The sequence below is a fragment of the Athene cunicularia genome (genome assembly GCF_003259725.1).
Source record: "Athene cunicularia isolate RWA chromosome 7 unlocalized genomic scaffold, athCun1 chr7_part1, whole genome shotgun sequence".
Taxonomy (NCBI): domain Eukaryota; kingdom Metazoa; phylum Chordata; class Aves; order Strigiformes; family Strigidae; genus Athene; species Athene cunicularia.
The window spans coordinates 33,285,775-33,303,427 of NW_020799107.1; the positions used below are offsets into that span (position 1 = coordinate 33,285,775).

Sequence of the window (17,653 nt, forward strand, 5' to 3'; positions counted from 1 at the left end):
CCCAAATGTTCTCAAATGTCCTTCCAGCTCTGTCTTGGACACACTTTTGGCACTGAAGTCTTCATGTATGATAAACCAGGATTAATAGTGACAAGAAGCAACCTCATTGATATAGGTCTAGTTTCAGCAAAGCAATTGTGCACGTACTTCACTGTAAACCTCTGTGTGTTTATGTTGATTTACAGTAATGTAGATGAGTCAACCTGCCTGCTTGAGTGTTTTGCTGAACCAGAAATACAAGTTTTCCACCAGCAGAACGGGGAAGGGATGATACTGGGGGCACCTCTGCCTTTGATCTAGCCACCCTTAAGGGAAGGTTTAATTTTAAGTGTGTGAATATTCCTAAGAAATAACTTTGTGAAGTCAAGGCAGGGTGCTCATTCCCATCAGCACCAGTAACGGAAAGCTGGTGCTGGTGCACAAGTACCAGCTCCCTCCTGGCTCTCTTGGCCTCTCTTACATTTTTGTAGTGCAGAGAATAGAAATGATTAAACAGTTGAGAGCTGCCTCTGTGGTACAGCAGCGTAGCCACAATGCCTGCATTATGCTTTACTCTTGAATTGCTTCTTATAAAATTTGTTATATTACATTGCTATAAATGATTCTGTTTTCTGAAGGAAAAACCCTTGCATTCATATACAGGTAACGTTAATTTGGTATAAATTAAAATGAGCTAGAAGAAACAATATACTTTTAATATTTGTATGTCTTTAATAGCAATAGCTTTATTTAAAAAAACCCGCGACTTCTGCATTTAATTTTTTACAAAACATTTTTCAAACCTTTTTTTCCTTTTTGTATCATAAAACTAATTTCCTCCTTCTAATGACTCCACAAAAGTTCTCAGTATATAAACTCTAGTTTTAGCACAGTAGTTTTATGTAAAATATTTCTAGCACTTTCTTTGAATCAATAAGCAATTTTCATGTCAATAGATGGTAGAATTGGTGTGCTTTTTTTGTAATTTACAAGTAAATTGTGTGCTTTCTTAAAATGTAGGACAAGTCAGTTTTCCCACACTGATATAATAACAAAAATCTTGCCACTGGATCTCACGGATTTAACTCAAATTCTGGCTGAAGTCAGTGGGCAGCTTTAAGAGGGGGCTCTTCTGCCACAGATTAATGTCTGTGTCAGGGAACAGAGTGATATCTAACATCAGAAACTCTTTCAGATTTCAGAGACATTACTACATAACTCAATTTATACTTTTTTTTTTTTTTCTTTCCACTGAGGATATATTTAACCCATCAAGTGTTTAATGAATAAGCATTTAGTCTATAGAATAATTTTAAATTCCTTCTATGTTATATGTGAGAGTTGTTTTGTTTTGTTTTGTTTTTTTTAAGTAAGTTCCAGCATTCTGAGAAAGAAACAATATAGTTTGCCTGCAGAAAACACTAAGGACTATAAGTATCTTAAATTTGGCCCATCACTTGGGACTCCTATTGAGTCGCCACAGTGCTGAACCGACCCATGAAGAATCCTGGGCTTTTGCTTCTATAAAACCACATGAATTTGTTTCTTGAAAAAATGAAGTTTAACAGTTTTCAGATAATTGAACAGCCTGCTGTGATTTATTTGCTCTTTATTGGGCCAGATATTTACACATGCCTTAGCATTGCATTGCTAAACTGAGTATTCAATAAATGGAGACCCATAATGCAGCAGCCACCCCCTTAGGCGGTGTAGTGGTTGATTTAGGCTGCAATGCCATGGACAACTGAAGTCTAGATGACTCTACTCTAGACTAGTTATTTATTCTTTGTATTTTCCCCACATGAGTTCCCGCACCCCTGCAGATATATGGCTGAAAATTAATCCAGCAATTCAATATATATAGCTGCAGCTCATGATTTGGTTATAGAAGTGCCAGTGTTAGCAAAAAAGAAGGGGAGCATTAAAACACAGTTTAAATATACGGAGATGAAACCTGCCAGCGGTAGCCAAGTCTTGCACCAACTAAAAGTGATTGTGGAGCTGCACCTTTTAGCTCCTTTCTTCAACCTGAGAGATGCATCTTACCTATAAAGCTTTATGGAATGGTGAGTGAAGCGCAGGGCACCGTGGGGTGTGTGACTTACAGTGTGAAGAGGCATAAATAATTAACAAATGGAGTAGACTCTGGCACAGTTGGGTTGAGTGGCAATGACCTTGAGCATCCTGGAATCTGCTCTCACCAAGGCAATTAGTGGCTGATGTGAAGGGCAGAGAAAGCAGCCAGGAATCAATAAGGTATAAGACACGCCATGACCATAGTCCTGTTTCCTCAGACCTGGATGTCTTTCCTACTGCGGAAAATAGGAACAGTATGGGAACGTTGGGTATTATATTCTACTTATTATATTGAATGCTCACGTATGTTTGTGATAATCCCATTGACAATTATTTTGATTACAGCCTTTCTGATAAAGTCTATATGGTAATTATGTCATACAGTATTACCAGCTGAACATTTGAGCAATTTTACATAGCACCTCATTTTGTTACGTTCTTACACTAGTAAGAATTAAAGCATTTAAGAAAACTGTGGGAAGTGTGAAAACAACATTTTTCCCTGGAGTCTAAGAAAAAAACAGACCAAGTAGCTTCAAGAACTGACTTTTTAATTGAAGCACACAGCACAACTAGCTATCCATCATTTTGCCTTATATTCAGCAGAATGTCAAGAATTCAAAGTGGGGGGGAAAGGTAACAATTAAATAAAAAGGTGATGGCACACTTGGCACCTTCACACATTACAGTTTGGTGTGGAAAGGGTCCAATATTTTGTTTTGTTCTGGTGATGCTGCCAAGAAATGCTGCAGGACCCTAAGCTCTGGTCTTCATAGAGATTGCCTCTAGACCACTGAAAATGATCATGTGGATTTCCCGATGTCCTCGACTTCATCTGCCTTTACATTTATTTCTTTTTTTTTTTTTTTTATCAGTGAGAATCACTTCAGTATCCCCTGTACTGCCTTCTCTTATGGCCATCTGTGGAGGAACTCCTCTCTGAACTCAAGCTAAGCGCGCTGCGGGAAGGAAGCCCTTCTGCATCACTTGAATTCACACCTCGCCATGTGTATGCTACACAGGAAATACTACAGCAGCAGGAGTTGTCATGTGCCACAGGTATCACTGCCATGTTCTTTAGTGGTGACTAAGTAGATCACTGCGCAAAAGCGTTTGACAAATCTTTGTTATAACAGCGGGTTAATGAATGTACAGTGGGGGAGAGATGTGGTGAAAGAGACAGAGAGCCATTTGCCTCAGGTTGCTAGTATACCTTCTCCAAAACAGTGGCAGGTTTTAATCAGAATATCTAAGGGTTAACTATTACTCAGGAGGCATTGCTATTAAAAGCAGAGTTTTACCAGAGTTTTGTGGTTGCAATATGTGCACAAACCTATTTCAAATTACTCTGAACATGCCTGAGGTCATCTTGACCTAGCCAACAAAGGATGGGGCATTGTAAGGAGAGGTGGTCATTTATGAGAAGAAGAAAGTCTGTATCCACATTCAGGATATATCTTACCAAGGAATAAAGACATAAAAGAGGTTCATTGTGGCTTGAATATAAGGTTGGCCATGAGAAGATACATAATTGTGTAAGAAAAGTCTCTCCTATTGGGAACAGCTTGGTTCCCCAGACTACATCTGGCTGTCACAGAATAACTGCCCAGGTGTCACGATGGGACACGCTTCCTAAGAAGATCCGTGGGCAGGTATTCAGGTGCCCACAGCCCCCTGTGGACAGCTCATGTTGTGTCCACCAAATATTTATCTCCCTTGTAGGAGATAAATGGCGAGTGTGGCGAGCACAGGTTGAACAGACTTTACATCATGGACAGCCAGTGGATGGCATTTCCCTAAGAGCATGGGAACGGCACTCTGGGATGGTCGTGGTGCCCTCCCAGGACAGCTCGGCCACTCCTGCTCCTGTCCATGCTGTTGTCGTGAAGGTGTGCTCCCTAAAACTAGTAGCTTTCAGGGCAGTTTTAGAGGGAACTTGCCCAAGTGCTGCAGCTTTTATAAATAGGAGTTATTATTCCTCCCAAGCCACGTACTTTGCACCTAAACTGCAAAGGGATATCAGCAAATATCTCTTCCCCTTGTGTTTCACAAAAATCCCTGTTTGCAAAAGGCCTTTCCTGCAATCCAAGTGTATCTCCTCCCAGATGTCGTCTAAACCATCAGAATACACAAATACAAGGGGTGATTTGGCCGGTGATGGCTACTAGCCCAGGAAAGGTAACGCCGAACAATTCCCTGGCATGTTTTGCAGCTTGTATTTGGAGAGCTGCCTCTGACATCAGAGATGGTGCCCTCCGTGTGGTGGCAGGGGAGCAGATGCTGGTACTCACAGGCTGGATCTAATCACCCCTTCTGTGCCTGGTTCTGAAGCTGCCTCCTGCCCTAGATTTTGGGTATGCTCAGTGGTTTGGGAACCTAAAACTCAGATGCCTACAAGTTTGATCTAAACCTAATGTTAGATCCTAGGATCCTGCCCCAAGTCATTACAGTGCATAGAATATTAAAATATTTCATTTTTCCTGTCATTTCTAGAAAACATTTTCTCCACGTACTCAGACATCCAGATAGTTAGCAATCCCACCAGACTTATTTTCGTTAAAATATTTGGTATTTTAGCTTTAAAACCATGCTAAAAATAAGTGTTCAAAAAGCTAGAAGTTTTCCAAAAGCCCCTGGTGCTTTTTTTTTTTTTTTTTTTTTTTTTTTTTTTTTTTTTTTTTTTTTAATTTTCTGCAGAAGAATATACAAAGAACCTTGGCAAATAATTAAACATTCTAATTTGAGATAATCTTTGATTAATGAAGAAGCAGCTTTTGAATGCTCTTCTCTGCCTCTGGTAATTGATCTCTAATTGTCCCATCTAAAGGTTATATATTGCCTTTCCTCATGACTCTGTCCTCCTAATGCCTTATAACTCAGATCCAACTATTAGCAACATTCATTAATTCCTCTTGAAAATGCTGTGAACTTTCCAAATTGAAATAGTGCCTTATAAAACCAAGTTTAGTTTTGCACTAGTTTGTTTAGTCTCTTGAGAAAACCACACCAAGACATGTCACAATCACGATGTGTAACGGTTCAGTTCTAAATTATTTTAGAATTTATGTATAAACTGTTTGAGCATGTTGGACAGAGGAAGTGTAGGAGGATAACTTAATTAAAAATAATGGCACAGGTGCTTTTTGTTGTCTTGCTGCAAGTAAACAGGTGATGGATTTGCAATTAAGTGTGTGATGTCTAAGTGGGAAATGTATTTATGCAAAAATTGGAAAACTAAAGAATGTAGGATCTGGTGAAATGTTTGTGATGATAGAAAAATCTGGGTTGTTTCAGAAGGATTTTACCTGGGTCTCTAACAAACTAGGACAGCTGAACATATTTACTTAACTGCTTACCTAATTGAGAGATGAGGCTTCTTCATAGCGTAAAGTGTTAACTTATTTCTGGAGTAAGCTGGGTTTTAATCTTATTCTAATTTAGTAAGGCAAACCCTTTTAACCTGTTGCTTGGCAGGCTTCCTTTTATATAGCTTAGAGAAAATTGGCTAAACTCCTTTGTTTTTCCTACTAGACTTTAAATTAAGTACCCCAAATGTTGGTGTGTGCCTGGTGCTTGACCACAGCATTCTAACACCAAAGGCTTGTAATTACCCAGCATATTTCTTGCGTACTTTGATATTAAAAAAAATGCATAAGGTACTTGCAGGAGCACAGATTTTTATAAATATGTCAAATTAATACAATTTGAAAATGCTTTTACTTCCCTTGCTCCTGAATTTTTCAGTCTTATTTTATTAAAGTGGAATATTTATTCCTGTGCTGCTTTCCTCAATTTTGGCTTAATTGTTTCCAGTCTGTACAGCCTGGCTGTCTAGAGATGTTTATTACTGAGTAAATGTATTCTGGAAGGAGAGAGCCTGGCTAAATTGCTGGAAAGAAAAATTCTACAATCTGACCTTATCAAGACAGGATCCAGAAGGTTCTTATTTTTCATTTTGACTGCGGACTGTTAGCAAGGCAAAAAACAATCCAAAGAAGTTAACTAAAGTCTATCACAACAGTCATTGTAGTTGGGGGGGAAGAAATAATAAATAAATAAATAAATAAATAATTAAAATTAAAAAAAAAAAAAAAAAGGCACTGTCAAACACTTAAAATCCATTCTGCAGAATTGCAGGAAAAGTGTTGCTTATCCTGTAACGATACAAAGATATTTTCTTCTGGCTTTGAAAAACACAAATCTATTCCACACAAATGTACTTGGTATTTAGGGAACCTTTTAATATACTTTAAGTATATGATAACACAGAATGAGAGTACAACATCAAAGTATTCAATAAAATATTTGGAGTGATCTTTAGCAACTCTCCTGAGCGTTTATGACTTGCTAGAGGGAAATGCACTTTTCAAAGATCATGTGCAGTCCCTATGGAGACCTGTAACCTTCCTCAGAGCAGTTCACCACAAACTGATAGGTCTGATCACAGCACAAGTGAGACAGTCCATTGAAAACGCCCTGAAATGCTCTGAGAATGCTAATAGGAGTCCTGCGACTGCTGAGTCACTGCCTGCGACAGGGGGTTCAAGCAAAGGGTTATTTGGGGATTATAAATAACAGCAGGAAGTCAGGTACTGGCAAAAAGTTTCATTTAGACCTTGGCCGGTTTGTGGTCTGATTTGCTACATAATCAGTTTATTAATGAATCAAACAAAGATTAAAATCTTCAGTTAAGGAGGGCTGGGAGGTTCAAATCTGGGGATGGGGAGGGAAGGAGTGAGTGTATGGATATCAAAAGGCTCCTCCGAGCAGCTCAGGAACCCATGTTTGTTGTTCTACAAAGAGCTTGGTACTTACCTGTCATTTCCACGGAACCTGCTGGGTTTATGAGTAAAGGGCAAGGTTTCTCCTCACCTCCGACCCCTTGCAAAAGCAGTGCCGTGCTCTGGTGGCCTTATTGCAGGAGCTTGTTGGTTTTCTTGTGTTATTTGGCATTAAAGTATTTTTCAGGTATTTCAGCTTTGCTTGATCTACCGCTGTTTGAATGTGTGCTGTTAAACCCCCTTGGCTAGAAAACTGCAGAATGAGTTTGTTATCACAGAAGGTGTATGAATATATCCCCTTCCTAAGCCACCGCTGGCTCTTTATGGTGGCCTCGCTTGGGTGTCACACACCACTTTGCTGCCTGTCACAATCCTTTATGTCCTATTGCTTCCTCTACTGCTTTGAGGCCATCCAGAACAGTAGCGTGCTATTTAAATCAAGCATAGCCCATCTTTATAATTTCAGCTCTTGGAGGGTCTGGATCCACGTGATGCTTCTCATTAATCAGTACTACGCTGTGTGTGACGTGACTTTTTTTTAGTACAACACACGCGTAGTACAAGCTCAATTTGTTATTGTCTGACCTGTCTTTTCTCCCTTCCTCCCTCCCTGAATTTTGCTCCAGATGGCAACTGCTGCATAGAGCTTAAAAATAAAAATGAGAGTGTAAAGTGTATTCACTTTTATAGAGCTGCAAACAGAGGGCGGGGGAAGGAGAGTAAATGTACCAGTATTGTTTGTCTACCTCGGTTCAATTAATATCCTCAGCCATTAGTCAACCTGCAGTAGTATGAAGTGCATCGTAAAAGACATGGTACACGAATATTTAAGAAAAAAAGAGAGCTCTGGTATTGTGGGGAGCCTCTCAGTGAGGTCTTGTTATCGTTATCCCATTGCATCTGGCCTGTCGCTGATTTCTGATTTCCCCTTTCTCAGAAGCGATTTGACCCCAGGCAGGAAATGTGCTATGAGTAGATGAGGAAGTTGACAACAGCTGCTCGTCTTTTTTTTTTTTTTTTTTTTTTTTTTTTTTTTTTTTGTGAGAACCTTCAGATGAAAAAATGGCTGTACAGATAAGAGACTGTATCTGCTACACAGGCACGTTTACCTGTATTCGAGAGGAACATGGAGACATGGAGAAAGAGCAGTTGGGAGATTTGCCATAAATCCATTCCCTAAGCACTCACGTTTATTTTTAAGAAGGTTATGCAAAATGCACCAAGTAGCTGCCATGAGAAGAGGGGGTGCCAGGTCCCCCATTTTACTTTCAGCCTCAAATTCCCCCTTTGGTGTCGTATCCATCCCTTCCTGAAGGAGCAGTAGTACATCCCCCCTCCACTCTCTGAGTTTGGTAAAAATGGCTCAAAAAGTCCTCACTAACACAAACTTTAACCCCAAATATTTGATTGAGGGTGGGGGGGAAGCTTGTATCCTTAGCAAAACATTAAGATAAACAACAGTGGTAATCCATTCCTTATAGCAAGAGGCTTTTAAAACACATGTGTACGTGCATTCCATCTGGAAATGCAGGTGAGGGCATCAGACATACAGTTGTCTTTTATTAGTAACCGCTAACTTGGAGAGATACAAGGAAGTTTCATCCATTCATAATGTGTTCTCCTGCTGCTGCAGCTACCAGAGTTATCAAAGCCAGGGAGAGATACTGTTCTTGTTTTTCTTTACATGGAAATCACTTGGCCCTGATTCCCTTGTTGGGTATTACTATTACTAGTGCAATGGTGCAATATTTTGCCCTAGAAGTTACTGCGGAGAAGGAAATTATTTCTTATTTCCATTTATTTTTTTTCATAGAGACTCTAAGAATAGATTTTAAAGGACAAATACTATGTTTAAAGGCATGGAAATGAATGAAAATGATAACTGATACAGAGCCTGAAGAAAAATAATATTAGGAGCAGGTCACATAAAAGGGGAAAAAAAAAAAAAATCCGTATGTATTTAAGGAGGTGTGCCTAACAGTCCAGCTGAAAATAAAATAGGGAAAAGTTCCTCAGACAAAATCTCTATAAGGTAATTATGTTAAATCTCTCTAAGGTAAAGCTAAATGGGCTGAGCGAGTTTTTTCAGTCTTAACCAGAAGGCAAAAGTCAGAATCACACAGCCAGGGTGATCCACTGCTGCAAACGGGCCAAATGTGCACATTCCCTGTGAGTTACTTCAGAAGCAAAATACAACTCCCTATGCTCTGGGAGGGAGGAGAACAAGGTGAGTGAGAGCAGATGTAAGGCATCCTGATCCAGTAGGGCTTCCATGCAACCTGAGGTAAAAGATGAGCTTTCCAGTGTTGATGGGATGGAGAGAAAACACAAGTGGTGAGAAAGTTGGTGTGGCAAGCTCAGCAGAAAGATCAAAGGTTTCATGCTATTGTTTACCAAGTCATTGGGGGTAGACCTGAGGTGAGATGCATCAAGCCATCATAAGGTGCAGATGGTATGCTTTAAAAAATAGCTGTGGGCCTTGCCTTATAGATACAGACAACCTTAGGTTTTTTTAAGCATCTGTGTGCTGAGCAGAGCTGTGCTACAGGTGCAGCATGTGCTGCTTGGACACATCACGGGTTTGCTGCTCCTTTTTCAGACTGTAGAAGCCTCAGTGTTTTCCTGCCTGAGGGTCTTCTAAGCCATCTCATTCTGGATAAGACCTGCCTTTTTCTGTTAGAATCCTTTTTTTTTTTTTTTTTTTTTTTTTTTTTTTTTTACCCTTTTGACAGCAAGAGTGCTTTGGGCTAGCAGTGCCAAGGCCAGCTTTCAAGACCTGGTGAACCAAGTGTCCTGGCATCCCATCTGGCATGGGGTGGGTGTGCTTCCCTGAACCACCCTTGGTTATTTGCTGTTGAAAAGAAGGCATACGTTTTGTCAAATTAATGCATTACAAGTTTTATTTGTGTTCCTGAGGAAAAGCTCACATAATTTCTCTCAGTCAAGGGACAAGGCTCCCATGGCAAGGTCCTGAATGTGCTCCGGTGAGCCCGGGGCTGGCAGTGACGGATGGCAGACGGGTACGGTAAGTGGTTGGGGTGAAAGATGAGATGCAGCAGTATCAGCATGCTTGTGGATGTGTCTGGTAGTCTGTGGTGTGGTTTAACGTGGTTAAGCACCTCTGACCAACCGGGGGAAGCTGTTAGTATGAGAAATGTCTTTGCCTGTCCACCCTTTAATTCCTTCTCCACCCCATACAGCCCTCAGTTACAGCCATGAGGAGCTGCCTTCCCACAAAGCTGCAATTTTTTTTCTTTTTTTTTTACTTCTCTAAACTGACTGTCAAATGTCAAAGCCTTCCCATCACTCTCCTCACAGCTCCTTTCAGAAGGTGATGGCAGGGTTGACCTCTGTTGCATTTTCTGCCTTCTCTCTGCCACACCAGCCAGTGCCAGCTGGGACTTTGGCTGTCTCATGTGGCCTCACTCCCATGCATGTTGGTCTCACTGTGGCTTCCAGTGGATCCTTTTTTCTTTTCTTGCCCTCTGGTTACTTCACAGCATCACAGGAAAAAAAAAAACAAAACAGACTATTAGATTGGTTCTGCAGCTAAAAAAGGGACCAAGGAGATAGGTTTGCTGAATTTTGACCCTTGAATTTAAGGACGAAGCTTTTTGTCTTTCTTTTTCTTTCATTCCATTTGAAGAGTTGAGAAGAATAGCTGGGAAGAAGAGGTCAATATTCCTACTCCCATGAAAGTCTATTTCTGGCCTTTGCCAGGATAGCTGTTTTCCTGCCACCATTGACAATCAAGGGTAAAACTCAAGACATGTTTTCAAAGGAAAATGCAGTGGGAAAACTTTCATTCTCCTGTTCATGTAGTTTTATTTTCACAGGCAAAATAAAAAGTTGCAGTGTATTTCAGCTTGATTTGATCTAAGTGGCCAACCAAGCAAGAAATAAATACCCTTTGGGCTGAGTTTGACATTGGATCCCTCTTGCCTCAGTAGCTGAAGAGCCTCAACCTCCTGCTTCTCTATCTTGGCCCTAATTCCTGGTGGTACAAAGTTTCTTGAGCAGCAGTTCTGTTGTCTTGATGGTGGAGTAAACAAGACAAGTTAGTGGGAAGTCCAGAAAATTATTTGACGGTACAAAACAGGGTAAAGAGACTGCAAGTACTGATGGATAGAGGTTAGCTTTATTTTTGGTCAATATCAAGTGCCTTATGTGGTTGTTTTGTTGCTTTTTTTTTTTTTTTTTTTTTTTTTTTTTTTTTCTCCCCTAGCCAAGAAGATGAAATGTTACAGTTCAAGAGTGTCAAATATATTGGTGCTTACAGAAAATGGAAATACAGATAATAAAAAAGCATTACTGCAGGGGTCTGTGCATGTGGAACACCAGGATGGAGTTATATCTCTAAATTGCATTGTTAGTACACAACTCTGACCCCTCTGCTCCTATATTTCTCCTCATTATTTGGTTGGGGGGAAATTCCCCCCCCCCTTCAGAATTTGATTAGAAACTATTTCTGTGGCTTCTAGATGACTATGTGATGTGTAGAACGGGTGTCATTCAAACCTGAGCTGAGGGGATTGGGCTAACATATGGCTGATCTGAGATAACGTGTATAGAGGGAAAAGAGAAATATCAGCTCTGTTCTTCTCTAATTTCACCTCTAATTCTTCTGTTTTCCACCCTTGGCCAATCTATGCTCCATGTAGATTCCCACCTCTCCCTCTACCTGCTGTGAACATTGCTGATTTCTAGCTGCTGCACCATCCATCTTCTTTTTCACTAAAGTGAAAGTTTGGCTTAAAACATTTTCCATTGTAATTGTGTGTGTGTTCTTGTGCCTGTATGGGAGAAAGATGCCACCTTGATTTAATCATTTTGCCAATGGTGAGGGGAAGGAAACAACAAGAAAAAAAAAATCCCCCTGGTTTTTGGTTAACTCTCGGAGGTCATGTGTGGCTGTGCGGGTCAGAGTCTGGAGAAGCAGGCACGTGACTGTGGCTGTTTCTTCATGCAGTGCCGAGTATTTGCACAAGAATTTCATCATCCTGTCTCAGGAACAACAACCGCAGGGTAACGTGGTTTCACTGTGGAGGGGAAAAGATGAGTTTTATATGTAAAATTACTTCTAACACCGTAACGCTTCTTGACATGAAGGTCAATATGTGCCTAAATTACTCTAAGTAACTGAGTTTATTATAATTCTTCTCTGTCACATTCCCTTGCTGCAGCTGTGACACTGTGCTGTGTAACTTAATTATACAGTTGTGTTTGCCATGGTGTGTCTGTTGTTGGGTATGTTATGAATATTTAGATTTTTTTTTTTTTTTTTTTTTATTTAAACAAACTCACCGAAGTGTATTTAACCTGAAGTAATCTACAACGTGTGTTGCTTTAGGCTGTGCTTTTTTTTAGGAACTTCTTTCTGCAAAACTGTATTCACAAAAGTAATTTTGTTCACGTAAAGACGGGAAGGAGGATCAGCCTTTATGCACTGTGCATTTCTGTAGTTTTCTTTGTTTGTTTTTAAAGGAACTTCAATCCACAGTGCTATTGGTGCTTTCAGTGGGTGTATTTTGACAGCGTGGACCTGTACTGCAAACTTGCATGTTTATACCTGTGCACACCCCCAGTTTTCCTTCCAAAGAGTTCATTTGGATGCTAACCTGAAAATGTCAAAGGTCTGTGGGCTGAGCTGCGTTCAGCAACCTGGTGAACAGCTATTGGTGGGCAGAAAGTGCAGGACATGTGACTTCCTTGACAAACTCTTCCTCTCTGAGGATATTGATACAGATTTTTAAGTAGGGATTCATTGCATGCCTGTCAGCACTGTGCTGAGTAGAAAGACTGTGAGTAACATCTTAGAATATTTAAAGAAAATGTTTAAGGGGGGTGATGGATCTTCATTTTTTTTTTTTTTTTTTTTTTAAAAAAAAAGACATCAAGGTATAATTATAGACAGAGGGTAGATCTATAAAAATATCATTAGTAGATCTAAAAATAGGACAAATTATCATTCTTATAACTAAGCCTAATGGACCTTCCTGTATAAGTTTGATAAGATGACTTAGTAATATTCGCACTTTTTTTTTTTTCTATTTAGTCACTAAATTATGCATAAAGGACAAAACAGAAATAATCACCCAGACATTTGCGTCACTTGTGTCTGACTAATTCTCATCCATTGTCTTTTATAGTTTTAAAATGAGAGATGAACTAGCAGGGCGGATATCTGTGCTGATAAAATATGAAATAATGACCGTTTTCTTAATTGGTTACATGTGTTCTTTTGGAAAGTGAAAGATTGACAATAGTCATTGGTGAGTTCTTTACATTGAATCAGTATGCAGTACAGGCAAATTCTTCTGAAGAGTCAAAAGAGCAAAGAAAAAGTCAAGGGGAAAAAAAAAAACTGACTTCATGTCATCTATACCTATTAAGTCAAAAAGTGTAATAAAGTTTCAAGGAAAGGAAGAAGAAAACACCTGAATGTTTTATTTCAGAGTAGATGTTGGAGGCAAGCTGTTTCTTTTAAAATGTTAATTATTTTTACTCTAAGTTGCATGAAAAAAAAATCCTGACAAGGAACCATGTTTATCAAGGTGGGAATTGCGTTTTGCACTGATGGGTCTGAATTTTAATTTGAAGAGGATACAGAATGCAATTTCCAGTTAAATGAAGATAATTAGATGGAATAAAGGTGTGCTGTTCTTATACAAATGTATTTGCTATACATGTAGAAAACAGCAAATGACTCATGAATTATTGTAAAATAATTGCATGGGACTCCATTCTGCAGCAATTGGAAAATGCAGTAATGTCAGAGTTAAAAAAGAATATACAAAAAAAAAAAAAAAAATCCCAAGCAATTCTGGGTTTCCTTCTCTATGAAGCCTAATTCCCGTTCGAATGACGAAAATACTTTCTTATTCTGGTCTTAGAATTGGATCTCTGGGATTTCATTCCTCAATAGGATTTTGATTGATTTTATTTTAGTAGTTTTATCTTATTTCATAACGTTTGTATTAAATCAGATACCTCTAAGCACTTAATCATTTTTAACTTCTAGATCTTTGTATTTAATATTATATTTGCTGTCAGAATTTAATATAAATAAGAATCACAATAAATGGAAGTCATTGATCAGATGCAGCAAACTACAGCAATGACAGGGAACCAAAAGCATGTTCCAGAAATCTTTGTCTGTAATAGAGACACCTATTGACTTCAGTGGGTTTAGGGTCAGGCCTCAAATGGAAACAAAACCTGTCTCTGCTTGCCAGGCAGGTCAGCAGATGACCTGGAATATGATAGCCATTAATCCACTGTAATAACTGTGTCCTTACTGAAAAATGGTGACTAGTAAGACAAATTATAGGATGCTGCACTGTCTTCACATGGTGTAAATTCTCTAATCTACAGACCACATGAGAGGAATCTGGTGTATAAAATCAAACTGTCCTTCAGTCACCCTTATCATCCATCTCCTGATCATAAATTATGGGGGAATTAGTTGGTGTTGACTGTGTGGGCCCCAGGAGATAAATGATGGAGTCTCCCAAACCTTCCTCGTGGGCTGTAGCTAGGAGAGGATGTAGGGGATGGCGATACCAGTGCTGCATGTCCCCCTCCAAGGGACTGGGGGGGTGTGTGTGTGTGAGTGAACATTGCTGAACAAATATCCTAAACTCAAGTGAGTCATCTTTTAGAGAGATTAAAAGGCTCCTTCCCTTACTTCAGGAGCTATGTCACTGGGGAATGGGAAAAAAAAAACCAAATAAAAAACAAACAACCCAGACATCAACCTGAGTGGAAAGGGAGTTGCCTGTGTAGAAAAGACTACCCAGACCATGTGTGGTCCTTTTATCTGGAAGGAGATAGGGAGACATGATTTCCAGCCCCTTCTCCGAAGATTATTTCCATAATTTGCATTAAGTACTTGTTGTTAAAAATAGAGGACTATATTTTGATTATGTGAGTATGTACTGGACATGCTTTCATAATGCTTATGGGATCAGGACACCCATGCTAGTGTGGGAAATTAAAGAAATAAGCCTTTAGAAACAAAAAGTAGTTTTACTTTCTAAGTGCTGATCCAAATATTGCTTGATAATAAACCCAGATTTACTGATTAAGCCCACAGGTTCTTAAAATTTGTGACTTGGAGAAGTGAAACTGAAGTTACCTTACAGTGTCTTTAGATTATAATGAGGTGCCTGTATCAGTGATGCCCATAACCTCTGTGAACCTATCTTGCTTTTCTAGACATTTCACAACATCTACGGGAAGAAATAAAGATCTCTAAACTATCATCCCTGATGTCTGCCAAATGAGGTCCGGAAGGTCAGTGCCCTTCTACAGGTCAGAGTGTTGGTGACAAGGCGTTAATACCAATACCCCCTCGGGGGACCTGGCAGAGGTGAGGTCTTGGACCTGCTGTGGAGGAACTGAGAAGCAGCTCTCTGGGGATTAGGGAGCTGGTCAGCCCTTCGGCAGGGCTTTCAGTGGGTGACAGCTCTTCAGGGAGGTGGTTGCTTGGGTGTATTCGTTCCAGCCAGCTCAGCCACTTTAGCATCACACCCAACCACTTGTCTAGGTGTAGCCCTTTTCTTCCTAGAAGCCTTGAAGAGCACTCTGAGAACCAAGATGTTAACTTATCTTTTTTCGACCATTTTTGCCATTTTATTTTCCTTTTTACCATCTAAGGGGTGATTAGGATAAATTGAGTGGGAATGATAAATTTGGTGACAATGAGGAGGTGTGAACAACCCGTGTGGAGACAGCACAAAAATAGGACATCTCCAGTACCTCCCAGGAGAGGGCGAACATTAGTTACATGAAAACTGCCGTTTTAAAGCTCTACTGGTATTTTGCTGGTTTTTTGTTTGTTTTTTTTTTTTTTTTTTTGGGGGGGTGGTGGTGTGGGTTTTTTTTTGTTTTGTTTTGTTTTTTTTTTATAAAATCTACGTGCTGGTGGGAGAGGAAGAATTACTGCTGTGTAAAATATCAGGTCTGGAAGGGAAAAAGAAAATGTTCTCATCGTAAACTAAATGATAGCAAATTAAACCAGGTAACTAGCAGCATGCTGGCTATTTGGCTAGAGCATAAACAGGTTTGGATTAATTGGCACTAATGAGGATGTGCTGTTTAGGGGTTTATATTTAAATACCAACTGTTGTACTTCCCATATGTGTTGACGAAGCTCTTCTGGATGGTGTTCAGGGCTTGGCATAAAAAACTGATGAAACCCACCAATCTGCATTTATGTATTTGCAGATAAAAGAATAAAGACAAATGTGTCATAAGGGATTTAATTAAAAAAAAAAAAAAATCTAAAACTTGGACTAGATCACAACAGTGACTCAGAACCCCTCTTCCACAAAAACCAAAGCTAGGTTAATTGACAATGAATGTAGTACTCAGCTGGTTACAATGCATGTAGTTGTCGTCTTCTATCCAGAGCTTGTTTGTGGATAACTCTCTGTAGTTTACTATCGGTTTTAAGATACAAGAGCTCGTAATTTTTGAGGATATATCACCTAAAGGGTTTTCTTTCTCAAAGAAAAAAATAAAAAATTATATTCTCTAGTGTCTCTGTGCTGCGTATTATGTGCTAATCTATCCTATTTCAGCCTATCCCCTAGAGTTTTTCTGTTAGACCAAAACTCTTGGGGATAGTAAAAAGGCCCAGACTGTGTGGTCTAACTATACAGTTCCCTAAAGTGAAGCAACCACTAAGCACCTTGGTGAGCTTCTTGACCGCCTTCTGAAATAGAAAGCAGCACTGGTAAATTTATGACACTTACACCTACTTCAGGGCAGAAATTTTCTTCCTGTAAAGCCAAGTGCACAAATGCTGTCTTGAACACAATGGTGTCTCTGAGCATTACAGTTACAGAACTATTTTTCTTATCAAGATCAATGAGCTTGTAAATTTTGCAGTTACGGTTTTGGTTATTTTGTTAGAAACTATGATCTGTCACGTTTGCAGCTTGACTTGGGCTTCTCTCCCTTCCCAGGACAAATGGAGCTAAAAAACCCCAGGATATTCTGTTTAGCTAGAAGGGAATATTAATTCAAGGTCCTGGTCTTGAAAGCTAGATTTCTAATGATGCCTTTGTCTGCCATCTGTATCCTTGCTCTGCCCTTGTACGTGAGCGTGGCTGTACGCAAACGCCCCCTCCTACTTTTAAGGCAGAAAAACTGAAAGAGGCTGAACATTGCACAGCCTTGGAAACAACTTCAAGTGTAGCGGTGCACCTGCTATTTTTAGGAGCACAGACTGCAGAAACAATAATGCCGCCTCTGGCTTTGAGATCTCAAAATTGTGAATGACAGTTCAGTGTTTGTAACTGCTATCCGTCTGGTGGGAGAACTTAAAAGCTGCTGATATGGCTTAAAAAGGGAAGAGCATAGTATCTATAGAGGGAAAAAAAAAAAAAAAAAAAAGCAGCCTTTGGGGGTTACAGCAATATGTTGCGTTGGAAATGCTTGATGAGTTTTACAATTCTATTCAAATACTTCACTTTTTAAAAGCTTTAAATCAAGTAAGTTTGGGTCTTGAATGATGCAGCTTTAGTGGCTGCTTATCAGCCACCCGTGAATATGCATACTGCAGAAGCTAAACTGTGGCATTTTTCATTTTAAGGTGAAATCGAATGACCTGAAAATGGATCCATCTTCTCCTGTGTTCCCAGCAACCATTTTAGAACAAACTGCCTTCCGGTTAGGATGCAGTCCCACAGACAAGAAACTTGCTTTTCACTTAGATGAAGAAGATGAGTTAAAGCATCTTCGTGAATGTTTCTGTATCCCAAAAGTCAAGGATCTGCCTCCGAGTGAGAATTATAATTACAGTGAAGGGG

At 39.6% G+C, this 17,653-nt stretch overlaps 1 protein-coding gene and 1 long non-coding RNA gene across 2 annotated transcripts in view; both read left to right on the plus strand.

The window, feature by feature from the left end:
• LOC113482244 overlaps positions 1-3,063 on the plus strand; it is a 28,118-nt gene extending 25,055 nt beyond the window's left edge. The window contains exon 4 of the long non-coding RNA XR_003398802.1: positions 2,931-3,063. This is a non-coding gene — a long non-coding RNA (uncharacterized LOC113482244). The remainder of the gene's footprint in view (positions 1-2,930) is intronic.
• Positions 3,064-17,430: 14,367 nt separating this feature from the next.
• KYNU (kynureninase) overlaps positions 17,431-17,653 on the plus strand; it is a 54,466-nt gene continuing 54,243 nt past the window's right edge. Inside the window, exon 1 of the mRNA XM_026852724.1 lies at positions 17,431-17,626. Coding sequence (XP_026708525.1) covers positions 17,458-17,626 — 169 coding nt within the window. The 5' untranslated portion in view covers positions 17,431-17,457. The remainder of the gene's footprint in view (positions 17,627-17,653) is intronic.